Raw genomic sequence first — 22,270 nt, 5'->3', positions numbered from 1 at the left:
AATGCTAAGTACTACAGCGACTGATGCTCATTTTGAATGGTGCAGTGTGGTAAACATGTTACAGCACTTTCTAGCTTGAAATCCCTTTTGCTTCTGAATCATGTTATTAGACACAGGCCTTGGTCAAGTTAATTCCTTCTCAATTGTCCAGATTAAGGTTGTATAGCTTTTACTTGATTCCCTCCACAACCATCTATGAAAATACTAACTGCAGCCTAGTGTGCTTAAACAGCAGCTATTCTTTAGTAAACAAGGCAGTTTAACCATTCTTAGATTCTGCATAAAGGAAATTATTCTGGACAAGTTACAGCTTCTACTTCAGAAATCTGCATAAAACAGGCTATTTCAAAATAAGTGAATTTTACATTCTAGCAGATAAGAGTTTCCAGCAGTGCATAACAGCTGTACTGGTGTAAGAAGTGGTGGCTATAAACAACTGGGCCCCTATTCTCACCAGGAAATACTGGAAGATGTGCAAACACATTGGTGAACATATCACTCATTGATGCCCATCATCTGCAATGACAGCGGCAGGTGATTAGTGTTGCATGAACTACAGTTTCATGCCATTAGAAAGGCTCCTATTCAAGACCCAAGTAATTTTGCTTGGCCACTTTGCACTAGGAGGTACAACACAGTCGAAGCAAGCAATAAAATAATCTATGGCTAAATGTAATGATTTTAAAAGAATTTACTGAGTATATTATCTGCATTTTAGCACTTTTGCAAGTTACCCTCAAAAATGGTAGAAAAACACAAACTTTTCATTTTAGGTCAGACTAATAGTCCATCTATTTCTTTCAGTATAACAATGGCTGCTTAAGATACTACAAGCAAATCTTCAGCATTAGTAGTCATAATGGTAGTAGTACTAATGGTAGATACAACCATTAGATCTATCTGCCTCCCATATGTTTATCTGACTCTTCTAAAAAAATTATGATAGGTATTTTACAATTCAGCTCTATACAGGTTTACTCAGAAGTATTTTGTGAGACCTATCACCACCAAAAAAGCATGCATAGGACTGACATGGCTAGTCAGTAGGGTTGCCAAGTCCAATTCAAGAAATACCTGGGGACTTTGGGGGCGGAGCCAGGGGACTTTGGGGGTGGAGCCAGGAGAAAGGTTGTGACATGCGTAATTGAACAAAGGGAGCTCTGGCCATTGCGTTTGAAGGGGCAGCACACCTTTTAAATGCCTTCCCTCCATTAGAAATAATGGATAGGGCACCTTCTTTGGGAGCTCATAGAATTGGATTCCCTGGTCCAATCCTTTCGAAACTTGGAAGGTATTTTGGGGAGAGGCACTGGATGCTATGCTGCATATTTGGTGCTTCTACCTCACAAAACAGCCCCCTCCAGAGCCCCAGATACCCATGGATAAATTCTCTATTATACGGTATGGGAATCTGTCTCCATTGGGAATAATAGAGTGCCCAGCAGACATTTCCCTCCCCTCCCCCGCTTTCTGGTGACCCTGAAGTGGGGGGAGGGCCTCCAAACTGGGGATCCCCTGCCCCCACCTGGGGATTGGCAACCCTATTAGTCAGCATTCCAAAAAGAAAAACCCCAAACAATTCCAGAGAACTCTTTGACATTTTTGTATGATATTACATCCACATTAGAAATATTAGTCCATACACTTTCTGAGTAGATCAGGAAATGATACAAGCATTGATGAAAGGTAGGGGACAGAGGAGCACATAATCTTGTTAGTCTCATACCCACAACTTTCTTCAACTTCCAGATGGCTTGACAAATCTCCTTGGCAGTTGCAATTTGAGCTTTCTCCCCAAGAAGGCCTCCTACAGTAGCTCGGAGGATAAACGAAATACAGTGGCGGCTGCAGATCACATCCATCTGACTCTGAATAGCTTTAGGGTGAGACTGAGAGACTAGGTCTAGAAGATGGGAAAACAAAGCTGAGAAATTCCTTTCAAGCCACAGGCCTCCTAGTGTGGAGATAAATACCACATATGCCTGAAAGAGAGTTTTGATTAAAGATGTTTTAAATCAAAATCATCTAAAAAAACCCATAAATACTCCCAGTTATAAAACTTCAGTTTCATCATGTTTTCCGTTAAAACAGTGGCAGAATAAACCAAGACTTTTAAAATAAATTGATCTGACCTATTTTGCTGTTTTATTTCATTGATGGGCAGAAGAAACAGCAGATACTTAGTTACGTAAAACATTACATTCGGTTTCATGAACAAGTGCTTCCAGCTACTTAACATTCTGCACATGGCACCCAAATTTAATGTATGAATGCGTTTTTAGAACTATTATAACCTCATGAGAAGTCAGGGGCTCTTCTAATTTTCAGGCACCTCTCCCCCTTCGTATGTTTTAATTTAGAATGTTTGCAACTACTGAAATATTTCTTCTCATCAAAATGCAGTTTAATTGTCTTGCAACCATGGGAATCACAACAGAAAGGCAGAATATACAGCTGCTTCACAAGTCTATCGACAAGGTCATTTATCTTGCTGCGTATCAACCCTTAACCAACACTTAATGGGCTGGTTTACTTTATAAATACTGTATGCACACAGATAATCAGTCACAATGGGAAGTCAGTGCATAAAAATGTAGGCACACACATACTGAGTATTGTCCTAGTTATTAAAAGAGCTATTTTGAGGCCAGTTTCTCCAATATTATGAATTGTTTTAATACATTTCCCTATAATTTTATTTGAAGATAAAAGAGATAACTCTTATCAGACAGCATTATGTCTGACTATATATGAAGAGCCAATTATTCCAGGGGCACATTCCAGGAAACACATTGCCAACATAATACCGGAAAGCTATCACATGAATCCATCTTTCAGGGGAGGAAATGCATCTTCTGAGGACAGGGTTTTGTATTTCTGCTGAACACTCATCTTCTGGGGATAATGAAAAAGATTCACCTACCCAATCCTAGATAACAAATGCACACATTTTCCCTCCATCAACCATTAGCAACAGAAACAACCCTAAGATCTCCCAGCAATCTGCTATTTGGACCAAAAATGATCCAGTTGAAACAACTCTATTTAAGATAAAGTTGCAGCTTTCTGCTTTTCAGATACAATATCTCTCTGAAGGATAAAAAATTAGCAAGTGACAAAGACTTCTCTTATTTTTCCTGCTGTATTTGTACCATTTTACCAAAAGCAATACCATAAATTTACCATGCATTAACGACTGATATTGTTACAAAACGTGTTCAGATATTTCTTGCTAAATATAAATTGTTCTGCTAATCATGTCTCTTTTCATTGGTATATAATCTTGATGACTTATTAAAAGCAATGCAACTGGCCCCGACAGTAAATGATGAGGAAAAATGCTGAAAGGTTACTCTAAGGCCAATCAAGTTGCTTCTGCATGCTTGATCAAGGACAAATTCTTTCAGACATTGGCTGAGAACAATTACATGTTTAAAGAGAGACCAGCTAACTTGGACTGCTTTTGTGGTATCTGAAAGTACATAAGATCACAAACTACTCAGCATTCCACTTACAAAAAGAAACTTTGCTGTGTTGTAAATGGTAGGAAGCCATTTACAACACAATTCTAAACACATGATTTGTCCATTACAGTCAATGGTCTTAGACTGGAACAGCTTTGTGTAGATTTGTACTGTTAAATTACGTTTTGTTTAAAAGTTTTATTCAAACATCCATTTTAAATATCACATCTGGATAAGCAACTATGGTATTTTCATCACTGTGATAGGACATTTTAAATAAAATTAACAGCGATTTCCTATCAACCATTTAAAAACATTAACAATCAAGCTACCATGAGCACATGGGTAAAATAATGAAAAGTAATAGAGGAGAAATAATCAGGGTTCTGTAAGGAAGTATACATATTAAAAAATATGCCAGACCTGTGTGACTCCAAATCTAACATCCCTGCTGACTGAACTGATCCCTTTCAGTATGTCACCACTGGCTCGTAGAAATCCTGAATTCCCACGTAGGAAGCCTGTCCCCAGCAATTCCAAAACGTCTTCAAATGAAATTTTGCGAACAGTTTGTTTGGCTGATGCTTTAAACAAAAAATTTAAAAAATATCAGTACCATCCACTAAAAGAGCTGTGCATATTCTCTGCTGTGTTCCAATATTTTTTGTTACAGGCTGTATAACGTATCTAAATATTGAAGCATAAATTAATCTGAAATTTAATGGGTCAAAAATCTGAAAAATGCTGGCCAGCCTAACCCTACATATGGTTACTTAAGACAACCTGTTGTGTTTAGCGATACGAATGTACATAAGTATTGAATCTTCAGAAACTGTAGAAAGAGAAACATCGAATACCATTTCTTAATACATCCTATATAAATGTGACTAGTAGTGCAAACCTGTGCATAGTTACTCCCACTGAAATCAATAGGTTTAGACTGGAGTCACTCTTCAGAGGGCTGCATTATAGGATGAAGTTTACAGAGTCCTTAATTGAAAGATGTTAGTTTAAGGCACTTATCAACTCAAGTGTTGACAGCTTTGGGTGCTGCTAGCAGTGGAGATATAACATTATGCCACCATTCCATTTCTGCAATTCTGATCATATTATACTACCTCTTGGATGTCCCATCCTGTTGGCTGTATTAACTTACACTGTGTAATCCACCTTGAGTTTCAGTGTGAAAAACGCACTATAAATGCAAAAAATTAAATAACTATATTACAACAATTTGGCTGTCAATTCACAGGGATGACCTACCTTGGCACATCACTTATCATTCCAATGCTGCTAACTCCTTTTTGTAAATCATACGCACATTATTGGGGGAGGAAGAGATTTTTTAAATTTTTCACCTGCACAAACGTACAGTAAGAATACAGGATTGCTTCACACAATCATGCTTCCATACATATATGGGGGGAAATCCTTGTACAACACTGTACACCATCACAAGTTAAAACAATGTGCATATATTATGAAGGACATTCACAACTATTTCAGCTTGCCAACCAAGAATAACCTCCATGCAACAAACATATTTTTTTCCTTACCCTATTGTTTTTTCTATATGAATAAAAGGAAAGGGTCACTTGTGAAACAGCCCTTATTCTATTAATTCTTGAGTCAACCAGAAACCTCATTTGAACTACTCTGAATTAAAAAATGGACAGCATCAGAATAGTTCCTTGATTACCTTAAGGACAGAACACATTTTAAAATAAAATAAAAGCATCTTACCTGTGCCTTGTTTTGATGTTACAGCACTAACCAATATGTTGCCTAAAAGCTTAGAAACAGCAATTTGTACGTCATTATTGGACCCTTCAAAGGACTTAAAGCACAGGGTCACAACACTATCCAGTTCCGTACTCCACATAAAAGTTGCTTCACTCTGAAGTTCAAGAAGACACTGCACAGAAAAAGGGAAGACAAGAAAAATGCTAGGTTCAAGCCCATATGCTCAAATATTAAATAATCTGTTAAACCAGATTTCAGATACAGTCTCATTCAGCCTCAAAAGTATACCCAGCAAATTATTTATAAAGGACCTATAGGCACTGTTATGGCTATGAAGTTTAACATCTGACCAGATAAACAATGGGCGTTTTCACACTGACCTTACTCCGGAGCGATGTCCCTCTTCACCACGCAGCGTCTGTGTGGATTTCGCACCAATTGCTCCGCAGAACCCGGAAGAGCTGCAAAGTCCTGCGGCTTTTGCGTCGCAAATGTAAACCGCCAAAAACCAGTTTACATTTGCGACACAAAAGCCGTGGGACTTTGCGGCTCTTCCGGGTTCTGCGGAGCAATTGGTGCGAAATCCGCGCAGACGCTGCGTGGTGAAGAGGGACATTGCTCCAGAGTAAGGTCAGTGCGAAAATGCCCAATCTCTTCCATCATTACATATTTTTCCAGGGACACAAAAGCAATACAAGCCTCAACCTTTTACTGCTTCAGAAGCCTAGGACTCTTTCTTTCACATGGGAAATCTCTGCCTCAATTAGCCAGGTGTGGAAAGAGAAAAACTGTCTTCATGTAAGCCAGATGTCTATTACTCCTCCCTTGGACTGTTCCTTACAAGGATCTAAGCCTGCTTGATGTGCATTAACATTATTCTCCAAAGCAGGGGATTCATTTGTTAGAGAGGAAAGGCAATACCTGCCAATCTGGAGTTGCAACACCACTTTCCAATAAAAAGAATTCATAATGACCACAAATACTGATGAATAGTACAATCCTAAACAGAGTTACAACCTTCTAAGCCTATTTATTTCATTTTATTCTGCATAGCGTGGCATTGGGAAATGCAAATTCTGTGTGCGTCACTATCATTACCAGGGCTGAATGGGGACAACAGCAGTCAAGAGTGTAAATCATACAGTCAGATGACATGCACTTCTTGTAACCACCACAAAACAGGTTGTATACAAACTGACAAAAGTGTCAGACATTTCTTTCTTGCTGGAAAAACTTCTTAATGGGATGACAGATCTGCTATTTGACAATCTAATTATGTTTATTTCTGATGACAAAATTTTCTGTGCCACAAGGGAAGGGAAAAAATGGATTTTACATTATCACCCACTTAACATACACAATTGTGCATAAGAAGATTAATTACCAGAAGCAATTAACAGGATACTTTACCTTTGCAGCAGCACAGCGAACTGCCATTGATCTATCTGTTAAGCATGAGCGGGCAGCTTTGTAAATATCTCTATGACATGGAACTGCAGCAACTCCCAGACCTTTCAACATATTTTGCAAACTTAGCATGATCTCATACCGTCCTTGAGACTGACAACGCAAGACAACAGAAAGGTTTTTATAACTAACGATTATTTCATTTATTCATCGGTTACATTTTTATTTCACTTATCTGCAAATATACATGCCAAATAAGTTAGACTGATTGGCTCAATGCCTTCATGGCAGAGTGGGATTGAACCTGAGCTTCCCCATATCAAATCTCAACAGCCTATTGACTGTACTGTTTTGGGTCTCTCTTTACAGTCAGTAAAATGTGAACAGGACTGTAAGCTCTGCAGTAAATCCCACAAAGAGTGTGAAAGAAGAGATTACTGGTTGAAGTCTCCACTTATTATTATAACTATTATTATTATTATAAAGATGAACTTGTTAATCAAAGTTGGAAGAAGAAAATCCTAGCAGATGTTTTAAAACAATGGTATGATAATCTGTTTCAAAATTGTGCACCAAGACCTATATCAAGTCTCATATTCTCATAATGTAACCATCTCATTTTTCGTTAAAAACAGATTTTTCAGTAACAATCAGATTTTACCAATACTTTTTTTTCTCAAATGAAAAATCACTCATGTCAGCATTTTTTAAACTTCTACTTTTCAATTCATGGCCCCTTACCTCTGCATTCTTCATTGCTTTGAGGACATTCCCTATGGTATCCACAAAACTGTTGCCCAAAATTCTTCCAAGTTTTTTGTACAAATAGCCCAGACAAACCACTGCTGCACTATTCAAAGAAATCATTGGAAAGGGACAAAAATGTAGCAATCTATATATTAAAAATATTTTTGTTTCTTAAACTTAAATCTGATGGTTTTACATACAACCAAAATCATTAATTACAACACAGAACCAATTTGTTACAAAATGTAACATGTAGGTTAGCCCAGAGAGTTCAACACTAGTGTGGGAGGGAAGGAACAATGGTAAAATATAATTTGGTTCCATGTATGTGCAAGCTCCAAAATGGGACAAATAACTTCCTGCCCTGGGCCATTTTGACTTGAAGAATGCATGGGGTGAAGGCAGGAGCCTCTTCTCCCTCTGTGCTTTGGTCTTGAGCCAAATCAGCCTCTGTGGACCTTTAAAATGCCATTCCCCACTGCTATTGTGGGGAATGAGAATTAGATGTCGTAAACCCAGACCCAACTCATTACAAAACTGAATATATCACTTCCCCCACCCGCATTAGCCGTCTGAGCTGCAGGCCACCCTACCCAGCTTGGTGGTCCCTATCCTTAAATGTTATTCCAAAGCCACATTTGCTTCCTGATCTTCCCCTGTGAGCCTCACAAAACCGGATAATGTGGAAAAATGGATGGAGCTACCCACCAAGTTATTTCAAAATAGTACTGTAAGATCATGTTCCTGTTGCCATACCACAGAGATAAGCACCTTCAGCTACACCTTATAATCCAGGCATCCCCACCATCTCTTGTTTCACTGCCCTCTTGGATTATTCCAGCACACTATCTAACTAGCCATGTCTACACAGGGAGCCAAGTGGTGGTGGGGGGGAGAGAATGAAAGGGGGAAGAGAAATAGTCTAAGGGTTGGGAAGCAGACTATATGAGGAGGGCTGGGGACTCACTGCAGTCTTCTTGCCTGAAATCCACAAAAACCTAGAGCTAGTCCTGCTCTTGCCTATGAAAGCTCATATAACGATCTGTTTGTTAGCTTTCATTTAAGATGCTATGCCCACAGTACACTTTACTTACAGTTTTGTGGGTAGATAGCTTGGTGAATCATCTTTACTGCGAATAAGTTCATTACATTTGTCAATTGTCTGGTGAACAGAAAAGGTGTTGCCAGAGCTATAAATTATAGTAAGGTTTTTGGCAATGAGCTGTCTAGCAGGAGGTCCTGGTGAGCTGGTTAATAGAGATGTCAATTGTTCAATCAGTTTGTTCTGTTTTTCCCTTATATCAGCCTGAGAATAAGAGAGTAGAACAAGTTAGAACTCAGTATTTATTTTCTTTTACACATAAGTGGGCATGTGCATTATCCCCCAATATGCTTCTCAAGTATTTAATTCATCAACATAACATATTTTCTTTTAGGAAGCACTGCCAGTTCCACACAGTACTTAAACTATATGGACCTTTTAAAAAATCAAAATATCTCAAAAAATACTTCCATACAGGAAAACACTGTATATTTAAGACACTAGAAACAAAGGTTGCTTTTTTGCATTTCTTCGCAGCTGTCTTCTTTTTTAGCTAGTTTGGTGTAGTGGGTAAGTGCGTGGACTCTTATCTGGGAGAACCGGGTTTGATTCCTCACTCCTCCATATGCACCTGCTGGAATGGCTTTGGGTCAGCCATAGCTTTCGCAGAAGTTGTCCTTGAAAGGGCAGCTGCTGTAAGAGCTCTCTCAGCCCCACCTACTTCACAGGGTGTCTGTTGGTGGGGGGGGGGGAGGTAATGGAGATTGTGACCGCTCTAAAACTCTGAGATTCAGAGTTTTATATATCCAATATCATCATCTTCTTCTAATAGGGGAAATGATAACCTTGTTCATTTTAAATTAGCCAATTTGCTTTGCTATTGAAATTATAAAACAAATATGAGGAAAGTCCAATATTTAATTTTCCCTACTAAGCAAAGAACATTTAATTATAATTGAAATGTGTTTTTGTCCCTACAACACACTACTCAAATTGGGTTTACTAGATAGATTTGGACTTGTAGAGAACTAGTTTATATAAAGCATACCTTATGAACTTGGTAACTGCATTTCACATTTGACTAATGCTTTCAAGTTTAAAAAAAATTCATGTGCATTATCCACAGGACTGTTCCATCCCACTCTCCCCCCACATGCACATTTGATGTCGTCCATTCTATGCAGGCATAGCAAGGTGGAAGAAGGGAATGTATGGCCACGTTGAAGGTCTTTATTTTTCATTTTAAACTACTGGATGATCATCTGAGTAAAAACTTTCACAAAAGTTTGGGTTAAACTCTTCCCCACCTACAACATAGTTGCCTAGGAATTCAGCCCATCTAGGGCAGAAAGACAGTTTTCTTGAAATGTTAACATTTTATTCCAGTAGTATGTAATACTAACCCGACTTGTAGCTGGTAGAAGTTTTTCCAGGAACCTCAGCCATTCAAAAATAAACTCTGCTTTCTGAACTTCACCCAGCTGGCTGTAGATTTCTTCATTAAGTAGTAAGCTGTGAGCCAACTCCATTCCTTAAAGTATCTCTTTCTTACTATTTGAAAGCCACTCATGAAGACACAAAAGACTGCAGCTAAGCAGCATTAACATTACTTGTTCAACAGCTGAATGAGATGTAATACCTAAATGAATGAGAACATATATTTTTTTCTAGATAAAAAATATTTCAATTTTAATACTTAATAGGTTGCATGCTCCACCAGTAAAAGTCAGGTATAGTGGCTGCTTCATTAGAACATCACAAGCAATAGCACATCAGCACCTTACAATACTGTAATTGGGAAGGAGCTGGAGATCTGCTGCACTTCTGGGATAATTCCCAATCCCACCCCACCTGGAGGGTGGTGATAACACTAGGTAGAAATGTGAAGGGAGAAAATTTTACTTTTCAACCCTTCTTCTCACAGTGTGAAAGTAGTCATTAAGAGAGGCAAACTCTAATCTAGAGCACTGGGTTTGATTCCTATCTCTTCCACATGAAGTCTGCTGGGTGACCTTGGGCCAAGCATAGTTCTTTCAGAACTCAGCCTCCCTCACCTGTTCTGACTGTTGTGGGGAGAGGAAAGGAAGACGACTGTAAGACCTCTTAGGGTGTAGAAAAGTGGCATATAAAACCAACTTTATGTTTCAAAATGAATTTTTCAGTCACGTTTGGTCAATGTGAATATTTCTTTGTATTAAACAACAGCTTCAGATCACATGGGTAGTGATCTCTCCCACCCAGCAGACAGTTGCTGTCAGCTTTCACAATGTCAATTGCCTTTTTAGATCAATGGGAGACGGTGGTAGGATGTAGCTGGATCAGTCCTTTCTGCTCTTTAAAAAGGTGCCGTTGGATATGCCAGCCAACTAAATGTTCAATATTAGGTAAGATCCCCTCCCCCATACTATAGCATTTAGAAGAGTGGATCTGTCTGTTAACTATTTTCTTCTCACTTTGTGCTCAGATCAACCTTGCTGGTTCAAATCACTAATTTTTTTGTACTAAGTCAAACATGACAGCATATGAAGCTGCCTTATATGGAATCAGACCTTTGGAGAAGGAGATTGTAAACTGTTTTGAGACACCTTTTTGAGAAAAGATGAGGTATAAAAATCAACTGCTCTTCTTAAGTTAGAGGAAAAACGGTATAAAAACCTACTCTTCTTCTATTTTCCTGACCTCAAATAAGTCCCTAGAGGTTTCAGATCTGTTTGGCACAAGCAAAGTGGCACAGGTGGTGGAAGGGTTAACTCCATACACCATGACTTTAAGCCAGATCACACAGGAAGCCTGCAGATCCACTCATGTATCTCCCAGCATTTCAGCTAGTTTAAGGCCTTAATATTCCATTCAGAAATGCCAACAAAACCATAAACAATGTTTAAGGGAAACCAATCACATGCAGCAGTGTGGTAAAGTGTTTGGAATATCACCCCAGGATCTGAAAGAACCAAGTTCAAAACTCCTGCCATGGAAGTTGCTGAGCAACTTTGAGCCAACTACACACCTCAGCTTGACCTACCTCACAAGGCTCTTGTGATGATAAAACGTAAAAGAGAACAATGAAAGCTGCTTTGAGCCCCCATTGAGCAGAAAAACCAGATATAAATGAAGTAAATAAGTAAATAAAACATTTTGACCATACTGGGCATTAGAGTTTCAGCCATGCATATGACCCAAGCAAAGGCTGTCCCCACCTTCTTCGCTGTCAAGGAACATTCTAAACACACCTGACTGTGCATATGGTGAATTTCCTGACAATAAAAAGGGAAAGCATACATGGAGCTCACAGTCTGTATCCGAGCTATTCTTATAAAAAAAGCTAACCACCACAGACGAACTAAACCTTGCTGAGATGACTGCTTGCTTGCATTGTATGATTATATTGGAAAAAGATCCCCAAGTGAAAGATTTCACCTGTTTAATATTATTTCCCTTGAGGCACCAGCTTTGTGGTTTCCAGGACTTTGAAACTACTAAAATTTTGGATTTTACATAGTTTATGGACAGGAAATTTGTCTCGCAATATGAGGTAAAAGCAAGTTTCAGGTGCTTGAGGCCCTTCTGTGAATGTGACAGTACAACTGCATCGTCGGCATAGAGCAATAAAGAGATAACGGATGACCCAAATTTAGGGGAGTGACCATCAATAGCATTTAGAGAGGGGTTCAGATCATTCAGGAATAAATTAAACAAATAGGGAGCTAAATACAGTCCTGTTTGACTCCCCGATTAGAAATGATCTTTGAAGTTAATACACGAATGGCAACCAATTTGTTCCAGCTGCTATTTGTGTTTTTAATGCTAAAACAGTTTCTCAGTTGTTATATGGGATCTCCATTTGGGTTTGCACCCTCAATTTCCAACTTGAGCAAATTCAGGCAGCATTTTTACGCCATATTTTAGGAGTCCCCAACTGTGTCCCCAACTACAATGTGCCTAGAGACTGGAACCCATTTGATGGAGATCAGGGCATGGCTACTAACTATAAAGTTTTGGCTACGCCTACACTTTAGGGCAGACCCTGCTAGTAAATCCATATGATGCTAGCAGATTCCTTTGTTTCCACTTGGTATAGTCAGATCCAGAAGAAAATACATTCCATAGGTACCCCTGGATAACCTCTGTATGCTAAGTGAAACGCAGGAATTCAGAATCCAGAAACAGAGGATCTTAGATATTGAGAAACAGTCCCTTTGTTCTTCTGGACATAAAACCTGTTCCCCTTTAGCATTTGGTATCTTCCCAGATCATGGGCTGCCTGCTGCCTACTTTTCCCAGTTACGCCGCTCTTTTATGTTAGCAAGACTCAATGTTCTACCTTCAGCGATATTGTCTGGGAGGTTTGCCAACATCCCTTATCAGGATAGAGTCTGTCCATGTAATGGAAGGGACTTTGAAACGGTCACCCATGTCTTCCTTCATTGTGATTTTTATGGGGAAGTGTGGGACTGTATAATCAAACCTATTCTGTCTAATTTTTATGGATTACCTGAAGCGAAGTTAGATTTTTTCCTACTATCTGACCAATGTTCCCATATCACAAGCCTGGTTGCAAAATACCTTTTGGCTGCCATAACAATCAGGGAGCAAAAGACTAGCTCCCCTTCTTGATGTTTGACTGGTTTCTAAAGCTGAAACTCCATGTAAATTTGCTATGCTGTACTTTTTATTTCTATGCCAATAAAGGTATTTGGAAAGGAAAGTATCTGAGTTCCATACAGTTAAAATTATTTAAGATAATCACTCCAAGATACCAGCAGTGGTAAACAAGGATATTCATATAAACAATTTATAAAACATCCTTACTGTAGTACTTAGGGATGGTTAACTAAAAGAGTGAGGCCAGTTTCTTTTATTTTCTTCTGGAAGCTGATTTCTTCACAAAGGCATATCAGGAAAAGAGCCAAGAAGAAAAAAGGTTTCTTTATTGGCTCTTTTCCTGATATGCCTTTCCTGATATTCCTTTAAATTGATTTAAATACCTCTAAAAGAGATTAGACAGCTCTCTTGGAAAAAAGCAGAAGCTGGCAAAAACTGGTAAAATTTAGAGTTTGATATGGAGAAGCAGGCCTTGTCCCTCCTGGGGAAACATGGTGGAACGGAGTTGTGGAAACAAAATTCTTTAAAAATGTTTAAATGCTCATGAGGGGCACCTGTGTGTTTCTCCTTTATTTCCCTCTTGAGAGTTCAGGCACCTCTTTTTCCAGAAAAAAAAGGCCCGCACAGAAGCACTGGTCACTTATGCCACATTTTACTCTGCTAAATAATCAATTTTATTTTAAACTGGGTAGGTTTGATAACTGATACTGCCTTGTTATTAGCATGCTCCTTCCAAGTTCAACTAATTAGAAAACAATGGCTTTCAAACACTTATTCAGCCCTTCATCAGCTCACACAAAAAATCAACAACTTTTATTATACGCACCTGCAATTTCAAAATATTTATCATCTGTGGCAATTGCTAATAGTATGAATTAATAACAAGGAGGAAGAAATGTCTACTGCTGAGGCAAACATGAATGCAACTGATCACCCAAGTGTCTAATGAGATCTGGTTATCTGACGTAGTTCAATTGAAAGGTCTTTTTAATTATTGATATTCTTATACTAGCCACTTTCTAAACATAGGAATAAACTCTTCTAATCATTCATACTTTAATCATTCATCCTTAGGATGTGTCCTTATACGTTCTAGAATTAAGTTCTACTGAAATCAATCAGGCTTGTTTCCAAGTAAATGTGTTTGATTGCAGAATGAGATACATTGGGCATATAGATGAAAAGTCGAGCAATTTTAGATGATCAGTTATCGTATATAGAATTACACATATTTTATACTTCATATTTATAAGCTTCAGTTCTTATAAGACACAGGCCTTCCTACAAAGGTGGACGTCCTTGAACAGTTGAATTTATTGATTTAGAAGGATTACGTACCAAGTAAACAAGTATGTGGGCTGTATGACAGTGGGCTGTGATACTCTTTGGCAAGCTCTTGATATTGCTGCTAAGACCCAACTGAGATCTTCCCAACAGAAGTTCTCGAAGTAAAATAATGGTATTTTTCCTTACTCTAAAACATGTGTTTCTATGCAGAGAGGGACAATGTAATGCCATTATATTAGTAATTGTGAACAAGAGGTGCAAAGCAGTAGTTGCACTCAATAAATTTAGATAAACTACACAAACATTATCTCTGCAAATAAAGTGGACCTCAGGTTTTATTAATTTGCAATAGGCATTTACACTTCTAAACAATGCTTAGTAACCTTTAGAATATTTCACATTCACTGGGAATTTAATTCACAGTTACCTTAAGTCATCTTTTTTGGGGACAATAAAAATGGGAACTATTTATAATCAGTGTTTGCTGATAATCAAAGGCATAAACAGGATTTATAGACAAGAATGCGTGCCACTGTTACCCATATTACAGGGGTTTTTTGTTTTAATTATGTTATTTTATTGTAAGAATCACAGCAAACATGCATATACAGAGCAAGCATGCACAAAATGAAACAACTCCTCCCCTAAAACAAATTACAGTAGTTTATAAACAGTAAACTCCATCTTCTACCTTATCATTCTAAAACACAGTAAATTACCCAATGTCATTAAAGCTATCTGAAAACTATCTGAGTTCTCCAGTAATAAGCCAATTTTGTTAACAATGTGATTGTCAAACTCATGTCTCCCCCCCCCAAAAAAAAATTTGCTGTGTAAGATGATATGGTTCTCACTGTATTGTTCTGAGGACAGAAGTCTCTTTAAGGTTCATGTTATTTGCCATGCACATCTTGACAAATGGCTGTCCAGTGTGTGTGGCACGTGCTTATGGGGAAGGGATGTAAAGGTTTCAGGATTTACAAAAATATTTTAATCAGAAAGGGACTCCTCAGGTTGCTAAAGTTTGCAAAATAACGTAATCTCATGGTCTGGGTTCGTCCAGATAAGTAGCACAGAAACACATTTAAAACCTTAATATGTATCACTTTTTTCAAAATTTTCGTCTGTTTAGTCAAGAAAACATGATGGAAGTAGCAGCAAGGTTAGTATAAATCTCAGTAGCAGCAAGGTTAGTATAAATCTCAGTACAAAATGGTGAGCAATGCCATGGGTGGTGGGGGGAGAGAATAGTTAAATTTAAGACACTTGGAGGGGGGGGAGAGGAAGACATAATGAAAATCATAACCAAATCTTTAAATATTTAGAGTTCTTAATCCATTTGTATACTACTGTTAATGTGTTCTTCAGATAGTGATGTCTTAAAGACTTCTACAGCAAAGACTCTTCTACAGCAAAGCCATGTCTTTTTAAACTCTGTGTAGTAACTTTAAAATTCTTAATCCAAAGAGCCACATCAGCAAATACAGGTTACTGCTGTGGATTGACAAGATGTGGTTGTTTCTGGAAGCTGTTATTTGTTGTTCCCCTCATTTTACAAAAGAAGACTATACTATGGTATATGTTGCTATACATGTAGTAGCGATTTTAAACTTGCTAGTGTTGCAAGAAAGGGGTTGCACATTACTTTAGAAATATAAAAAGGTAAAGGTAGTCTCCTGTGCAAGCACCAGTCATTTCAAACTCTGGGGTGACGTCACATCACAACGTTCTCACGGCAGACTTTTTACAGAGTGGATTGCTATTGCCTTCCCCAGTCATCTACACTTTACCCCCAAGCAAGCTGGGTACTCAAAGTCATTTTACCAACCTTGGAAGGATGGAATGCTGAATCAATCTTGAGCCAGCTGAACCCAGCTTCCACTGGGATCGAACTCAGGTCGTGAGCAGAGCTTGGACTGCAATACTGCAGCTTACCACTCTATGCCATGGGGCTCTTTTTAAAAATATACTTGAGTATAAAAATAAGTTATAACTCTAGAAGCTGGAAAGCAATACATGCCTCAACCAGCCAATAACCCAATGCACTGCCACAGAGACCAAGCAAAGTGAGGCAACTCAGTCCTCAAGGAGAAATAATGGCAGAGGGCTTTTTGAGCAGAAATGCACAGGAATGCAGTTCTGGCTGACTTGGTGTCAGGGATGTGGCCTAATATGCAAATGAATTCCTGCTGGAAATGTGCTCAAGTCTTTCTCTAAATAAACACTACTGTCTCAAATCATAAAGTAGTGTAGTCCACAGATCAATACCTTATCATCCACGCATCTAATGTCAAAGTAAAAACATGCACTTTCTTATTCCTTTTTTCTTTCCCCCCACTCCTTCTCCTAAGTCACATGACGATTATGAAGCTAGTTAGTATTGATCTATCTAGCCCACCAGTGCTTAACATTTAATCTACTTCCACCCATCAAGTCCCTGCTGACAGCCACAACTACAAAATCAGAACATATAAACCAGGGGTGTCAAACTCATTTGTTATGAGGGCCAGATCTGACATAAATGAGACCTTGTGGGGCCGGGCCATATCAGGCCAAGCCATATGTGTATCTATTTAAGATTAGGTAGCAGAGATATAAACTTTATAAACGACACAGACAAACACAAAGATATATTTTTTAAAAAAACTTAAAATAAAACATGCTTAAAACATTAGCACTCACTGGTTTTATATTTCTTTGTATTTTTCCCATGGGATCCAGAGAACTGGGCAAAGGAAGCTCTAGCTCTTTCCTTCGTTCCCCAGAGGACTGGGGGGGTGGGGAGGCTCAGCCAATAGAAGGAAGAGAGGCTTGGCTCAGTAGCTCTGTTGTGTGACTGAGAGAGTCTGGAAAAATAAGCTCTGAGGAGGAGCCTCAGCCAATGGGCAAAATATGAGGTTTTGCTCTGTAGCTCCTGTGCGACTGAGCAAGCCTTGCAATGCAATCTGTTATGCAGAAGGAAGCAAGAGAGAGGGAGAAGGAAGCAGATGACAGCCAGTTGCTGGGAGCCTAATAGGAGCCCTCTGGGGGTCTGATTTGGCCCCCGGACCACATGTTTGACTCCCCTGATATAAACAATGCTCCAAACAAGACAACTTTCTTTGTGTAGGTATAGTTATATGCATATAATACATAAATTTCAGCCATATATTCAACAAGATCTTGTGCTTGACAAATCCTTTGATTCCCATGTGCTGTGTACCTGGATAAGAAATCCAGGATCTGAATTGTTATCTTGAGTAAGAGATGAACAGTATAAGCAACTCCCCTTTGCTGGCTGCCACAAGCCATGGAAAGCAGGGGTGGGGAGAGGCTACTACCACATGCCTCCAAAAGTTCTGAATCCCCCAACCAATTTGTAGATCACCTTGAGGAAGGCCATATGAGCCCAGTTAAAAATAACTCCACCTTAAATTGTTTACTAGAGTGAGTTTCCAAGGCCTCAGAGTAAGGTATTTGCAAGTTCTGCAATTTTTAATGGAGATTTTTTAAAATGGAGATGTAAGACACGATTGTTAAAAGTAGTAGTATATCTTCTGCATGTGTATAACTTTATAATCATGTTTACTGATGCAACAAAGCATTTTCAAAGATGCATATTAAAGATCTCTCAGCAGTACTCCTTAATTCACTTTTAGATCAATCCTAGTATGTCTCGCAAAGTTACACCAGAGTTACGTGGGTGTAGGGTGTATATATATATATTTTGGCCACTGTGTGATACAGAGTGTTGGACTGGATGGGCCATTGGCCTGATCCAACATGGCTTCTCTTATGTTCTTAGGCATATATAAAATTGAATCCTTTGAGAATTCTACTTGTGTTTAAAGGATGGGTTTTTCCAATACTTTCCATCTCTGTTTATATATGCATTTGTTATTCTGCTGTACTTTGGTAACTGAGTACAGAACCCAAGAAATGAGAGTCAGTCCAGATCCCAAGCAAACGAAGGAGTGAACCTGTGCATATCTTCATAGATTCAGCTGCTTAACAGCCAATATTCTTTTAAAGCAACAAAATATTGGGCAGCCAAATTCCCAAGCTGGCCACATCCCTAATTCATTATAAACCAGAACTAACTCCACATCTCTCAAGCTATATATACTTTATACACATGTACATATTAATAAACCCAGAATATCCACTTCACTTCAGTTCCGTATTTGTAATCCATGTGGCCAGATTGCGAATACGTACTCATTGACACACACAGAGAAATGTCACTCACCATTCTTTAACCAACCTAAGAAGGACTCAAGTGGCATCTTAGAGACCAACAATATTTATTCCAGGATAAACTTTCATAAACTGAAGCTCACTGATGAAAATATATATTGCTATAAAGTTGGTTAGTTTTTTAAGGCGATACTAACTCTTGCTTAATGTTACTAAACAGACTAACAGGGATACCCCTCTAGTGATTTGCTTTTCGTTCTACGAAGGGGCTGCTGGTGTGGTGTCCATTTCACATCCCCCGAGAACCCAGCACCTTATACATACTTTCTGCAGAGGAACCATCACTCACTTTCCTTGGCTGGAAACGCAGGAATATTAGCCCCCTTTCAACCCCTCCGCCTCCCCTTTTATAGACAGCTTCTGACAGCTAGTCCTCGGTGGTCTTTAACTCCATCCGTCCTCCGGAGGGGAGTGGGTAGAAATCCGACAAAACTTTTTTTCCCAGTTAACATCTCCTACCTTTTGTGAAAGCAATTCCCAGAGGCGCCTGTCTTCCTTATTTCCCTGCCCTTCAGCACCAGTCTTAAGGGTAACAATGTGTGAGTGAGTCGCCTCGCTCTATCCATACAAGGAGGGGACGGCGTGTCCCGACCGAGCACGGCTTCCCTCTCGGCTTGCAGGGGAGAAGAAACCCCTCACACACCCTTCAGCCAAGCAGCGCAGCTCCCCGGCGAGGAACTTTTCCTTCCACCTACCGCGCCCCAAGCAGCCAAAGTCCTTCACGCTATCCCGCCCGTCCCCCAACGTCAGGGAAGCAGGTCGGAGGTTGCCTCTGCTGCTCCAATTACCTGGCCTGCGGACAGCTATCCCGGGAAGCCTCGGGCTGCACAGGGTGGGGTCCTGCCCAGGCTCCCGCCGCCGGCTTGGGATTCACAGCCTGGCGCGCCCTCTCCGACCGCCTCTTTCCCGAGCCGGGGAAGCACACGCCCTCCCCCCGGCTAGGAGGAACTGCTGCCCGAGACTCCCTCCTCTCGTTTGGGAAGGCGGGCTGGGACAGCCGCTCAGGGCCGTGTAATCGGCGCCGGAGCCATCGAGCGCCCGTTGTGGAGAAACGCAGGCCTGCTTGTTCAGCCGGAGAGAAGGCAGCGGCTTGCGGGGATTAGCCGCCACCGCCTCGGGGAGGGGGATGGATTTCTCCCCGCCCCTGCTCGCAAACCTACCCACGCACACTCTTCTGTCTCTCTGCTCCCGGGTTATACTTCCACAGCGTAGCTCCCTTGTTTTGAGCGTATGTTTGTTTTAGACGTTCAGTCCCCTTTGAGGGGGCTATTTAAGCCTTGCTGTTTGCAACCACTTCCGCGTCAGCCGCATCCAGAATGCTTCTCTTCCCGCCCCCTCTCTTTTCTCTTTTTTTTACTCGCTCGTCTTTTACACACACATTCCTTTCCTGAAAAGAAAAAATCGCCACCATGAGTTGGCTTGAAACCGGCCCAGCTACTCACAGGCCCGCTTCGTCGCTTTGGATTCAAAACATAAACGCACGGGCCCCTTCGAAAACGAAGGGAACGAGAGACTGGAGGAGCTTTGCGTGTCGCGAGCAGGGAACAGTACCTTTGACAAACAGTTCATTTTGTAATTGAAGTTTTTATTAGATATAAGGCGCTGTGGGGGAGGGGGGTTCCTATCGAAAATGTGTAAATAAATACATGAATTAATGAGTGCATTATATTCTATGTAATCTTGTTTATTCGTTGTACTATAATGGTTTTGGTGCATTGTTCTGAAATTTTATAATCCAGTTATACTGCATTGTTCATATGTCTTATCCTGTCCTTATTGTATTATTTTTAATTGCATAATCCATCTTGATTTTCAGAAAGGAAAAGAAAATACAATAATACTGAATTACAAAACATGCACTCACTTTCTAGTAGAAAGTTTCTACTATAGATAAGCAGTAGTGATTATAGCGGGTGTTGTAGAAAAAACACAACAAACTCATTTGGATATTAGGCCACACCCCTGACACTAAGCCAGCCAGAACTGGGTTCCTGTGTGTACCTGCTCAAAAAAAGCCCCGTGATCACACGCACTAAATAATGCACTTTCAATCTGCTTTCTGGCCCTGTTCACACAGCGTGTTGAGTCCATGTTAAACTGACCCAGTTCTGTTCCGAATATCTTTGTTCCAGATATTATCGATCAGACCACCATACTGCAATTGGAATCACGCCGTGGTGAAACAGTCTTCTGCCATCCACACGATGGCACCACGCAGTTCTTTTTTTCTCCACTATTATGCACATGTGTGAATTATGCGCATGCACATGGGTTAAAACGTGGTTATGCTGTTATGCGCATATCACTAAGCAGTAAAAAAAGTGGTGACCGTAAACCTTTTGCTCTGGGACAGCCTTCAGACATCCGGAAATTGGTTAATATCGCAGCAGAACTATCCAGATGGAGAAGACTACAAGGTGAAACCAGAGAACTCAAAAAACACTGCAAAGGAGCAGGTAACAAAACAATCCGGTTCTAAGAAGGATGGGGGGGAGCTACCACCACCGGGAGGCAGATGTTGCTGTCTGATCAGCCACTTTAAATACGGGAGGAAACAGCAGCGATATCTGATTATACTGTGCTGCTGAACAGAGCCTCAGTGTACTTTCCAACTGGATTTTACTGTAAACTGTCAAAATCCAGTTGGAAAGTGAATTGAAAGTGCATTATTTAGTGTGTGCAGGGTTTTTTTTGTACAGCAGGAACTTATTCGCATATTAGACCACACCCCTTGGTGCCAAGCTAGCTGGAACTGTGTTCCTGCTCAAAAAAAGCCCTATGTGTGATCGGTTTGGTGTAGTGGTTAAGTGCGTGCACTCTTATCTGGGAGAACCGGGTTTGATTCCCCACTCCTCCACTTGCACCTGCTGGAATGGCCTTAGCCATTAGCTCTGGCAGAGGTTGTCCTTGAAAGGGCAGCTGCTGTGAGAGCCCTCTCAGCCCCACCCACCTCACAGGGTGTCTGTTGTGGGGGAAGAAGATATAGGAGATTGTAAGCCTCTCTGAGTCTGATTCAGAGAGAAGGGTGGAGTATAAATCTGCAATTCTTCATCACAGCCTAAGTCAGAAAAACAGGAGTGTTGTACTCCGGTCTACTTGTTCACCAAAATGCAATGACATAACAGTAATACAGGATGACCTCTATCAAGGTAAGTATTTTCTTTTCTGACTAGCAGCAGCTCTCCGGGGTCTCAAGTAGAAACCTACTCTCTGATCCTCTTGAGATTGACCCATCCCCTCCCTGACAAGGTGCTATTAGACATTGTGGAAGTTTTGAGCCTTGGAAAAAAGATATACAAATGTTTAAAATAATTAAAATGTTTTATCCGTCTTTTGCTTCTGAATGCGTATTGAAACAGTTTTTACCGATGTGCTATTAATGGTGCCTGAACTTTCCCACCATCCTATCAGAATCAATATGTAGACACTACTGACTGTATTAGTAGGATTTGCACTAAGAGAGCAATTCTAAACATCTACTGAGAAGCCTCTACTCAATGGTTTTTATTTCTAGGAAAGTGTTCCTAGGATGGCACTGTAAAGTTCTTCCAGTTTGTATCTCCTGATTCTTGAGGTGTATAAACCCCAATACAGTCCCTGCTTACTCAGGTATTTAATACAGCTTATTCTCAAAGAAGCATGCATTGGTTTGCTGCCATACACTTCAAAACATTCCAGGGATAGTTTGTAGTCTGAATCATGGAAGTCCATGTGGTACCATTGCTGATAAGAGTGGTAGAGA

At 40.0% G+C, this 22,270-nt stretch overlaps 1 protein-coding gene across 1 annotated transcript in view; it reads right to left on the bottom strand.

The window, feature by feature from the left end:
- The window catches only part of HEATR5A (HEAT repeat containing 5A), a 125,347-nt gene extending 105,751 nt beyond the window's left edge, over positions 1-19,596 (bottom strand). The window contains exons 1-8 of the mRNA XM_060261431.1: positions 19,317-19,596; positions 9,807-10,042; positions 8,456-8,667; positions 7,356-7,464; positions 6,618-6,767; positions 5,208-5,379; positions 3,888-4,048; positions 1,727-1,982 (exon numbers count right to left, since the gene is read on the bottom strand). Of these exons, the coding sequence (XP_060117414.1) occupies positions 1,727-1,982; positions 3,888-4,048; positions 5,208-5,379; positions 6,618-6,767; positions 7,356-7,464; positions 8,456-8,667; positions 9,807-9,932 (1,186 nt within the window). The 5' untranslated portion in view covers positions 9,933-10,042; positions 19,317-19,596. The remainder of the gene's footprint in view (positions 1-1,726; positions 1,983-3,887; positions 4,049-5,207; positions 5,380-6,617; positions 6,768-7,355; positions 7,465-8,455; positions 8,668-9,806; positions 10,043-19,316) is intronic.
- Positions 19,597-22,270: the final 2,674 nt, after the last annotated feature.

Source organism: Heteronotia binoei, chromosome 21, assembly GCF_032191835.1.
Source record: "Heteronotia binoei isolate CCM8104 ecotype False Entrance Well chromosome 21, APGP_CSIRO_Hbin_v1, whole genome shotgun sequence".
NCBI classification, from domain to species: Eukaryota; Metazoa; Chordata; class Lepidosauria; order Squamata; family Gekkonidae; genus Heteronotia; species Heteronotia binoei.
Note: the sequence above shows the minus strand (reverse complement) of the source record. Positions and strands in the feature narration are given on the sequence as shown.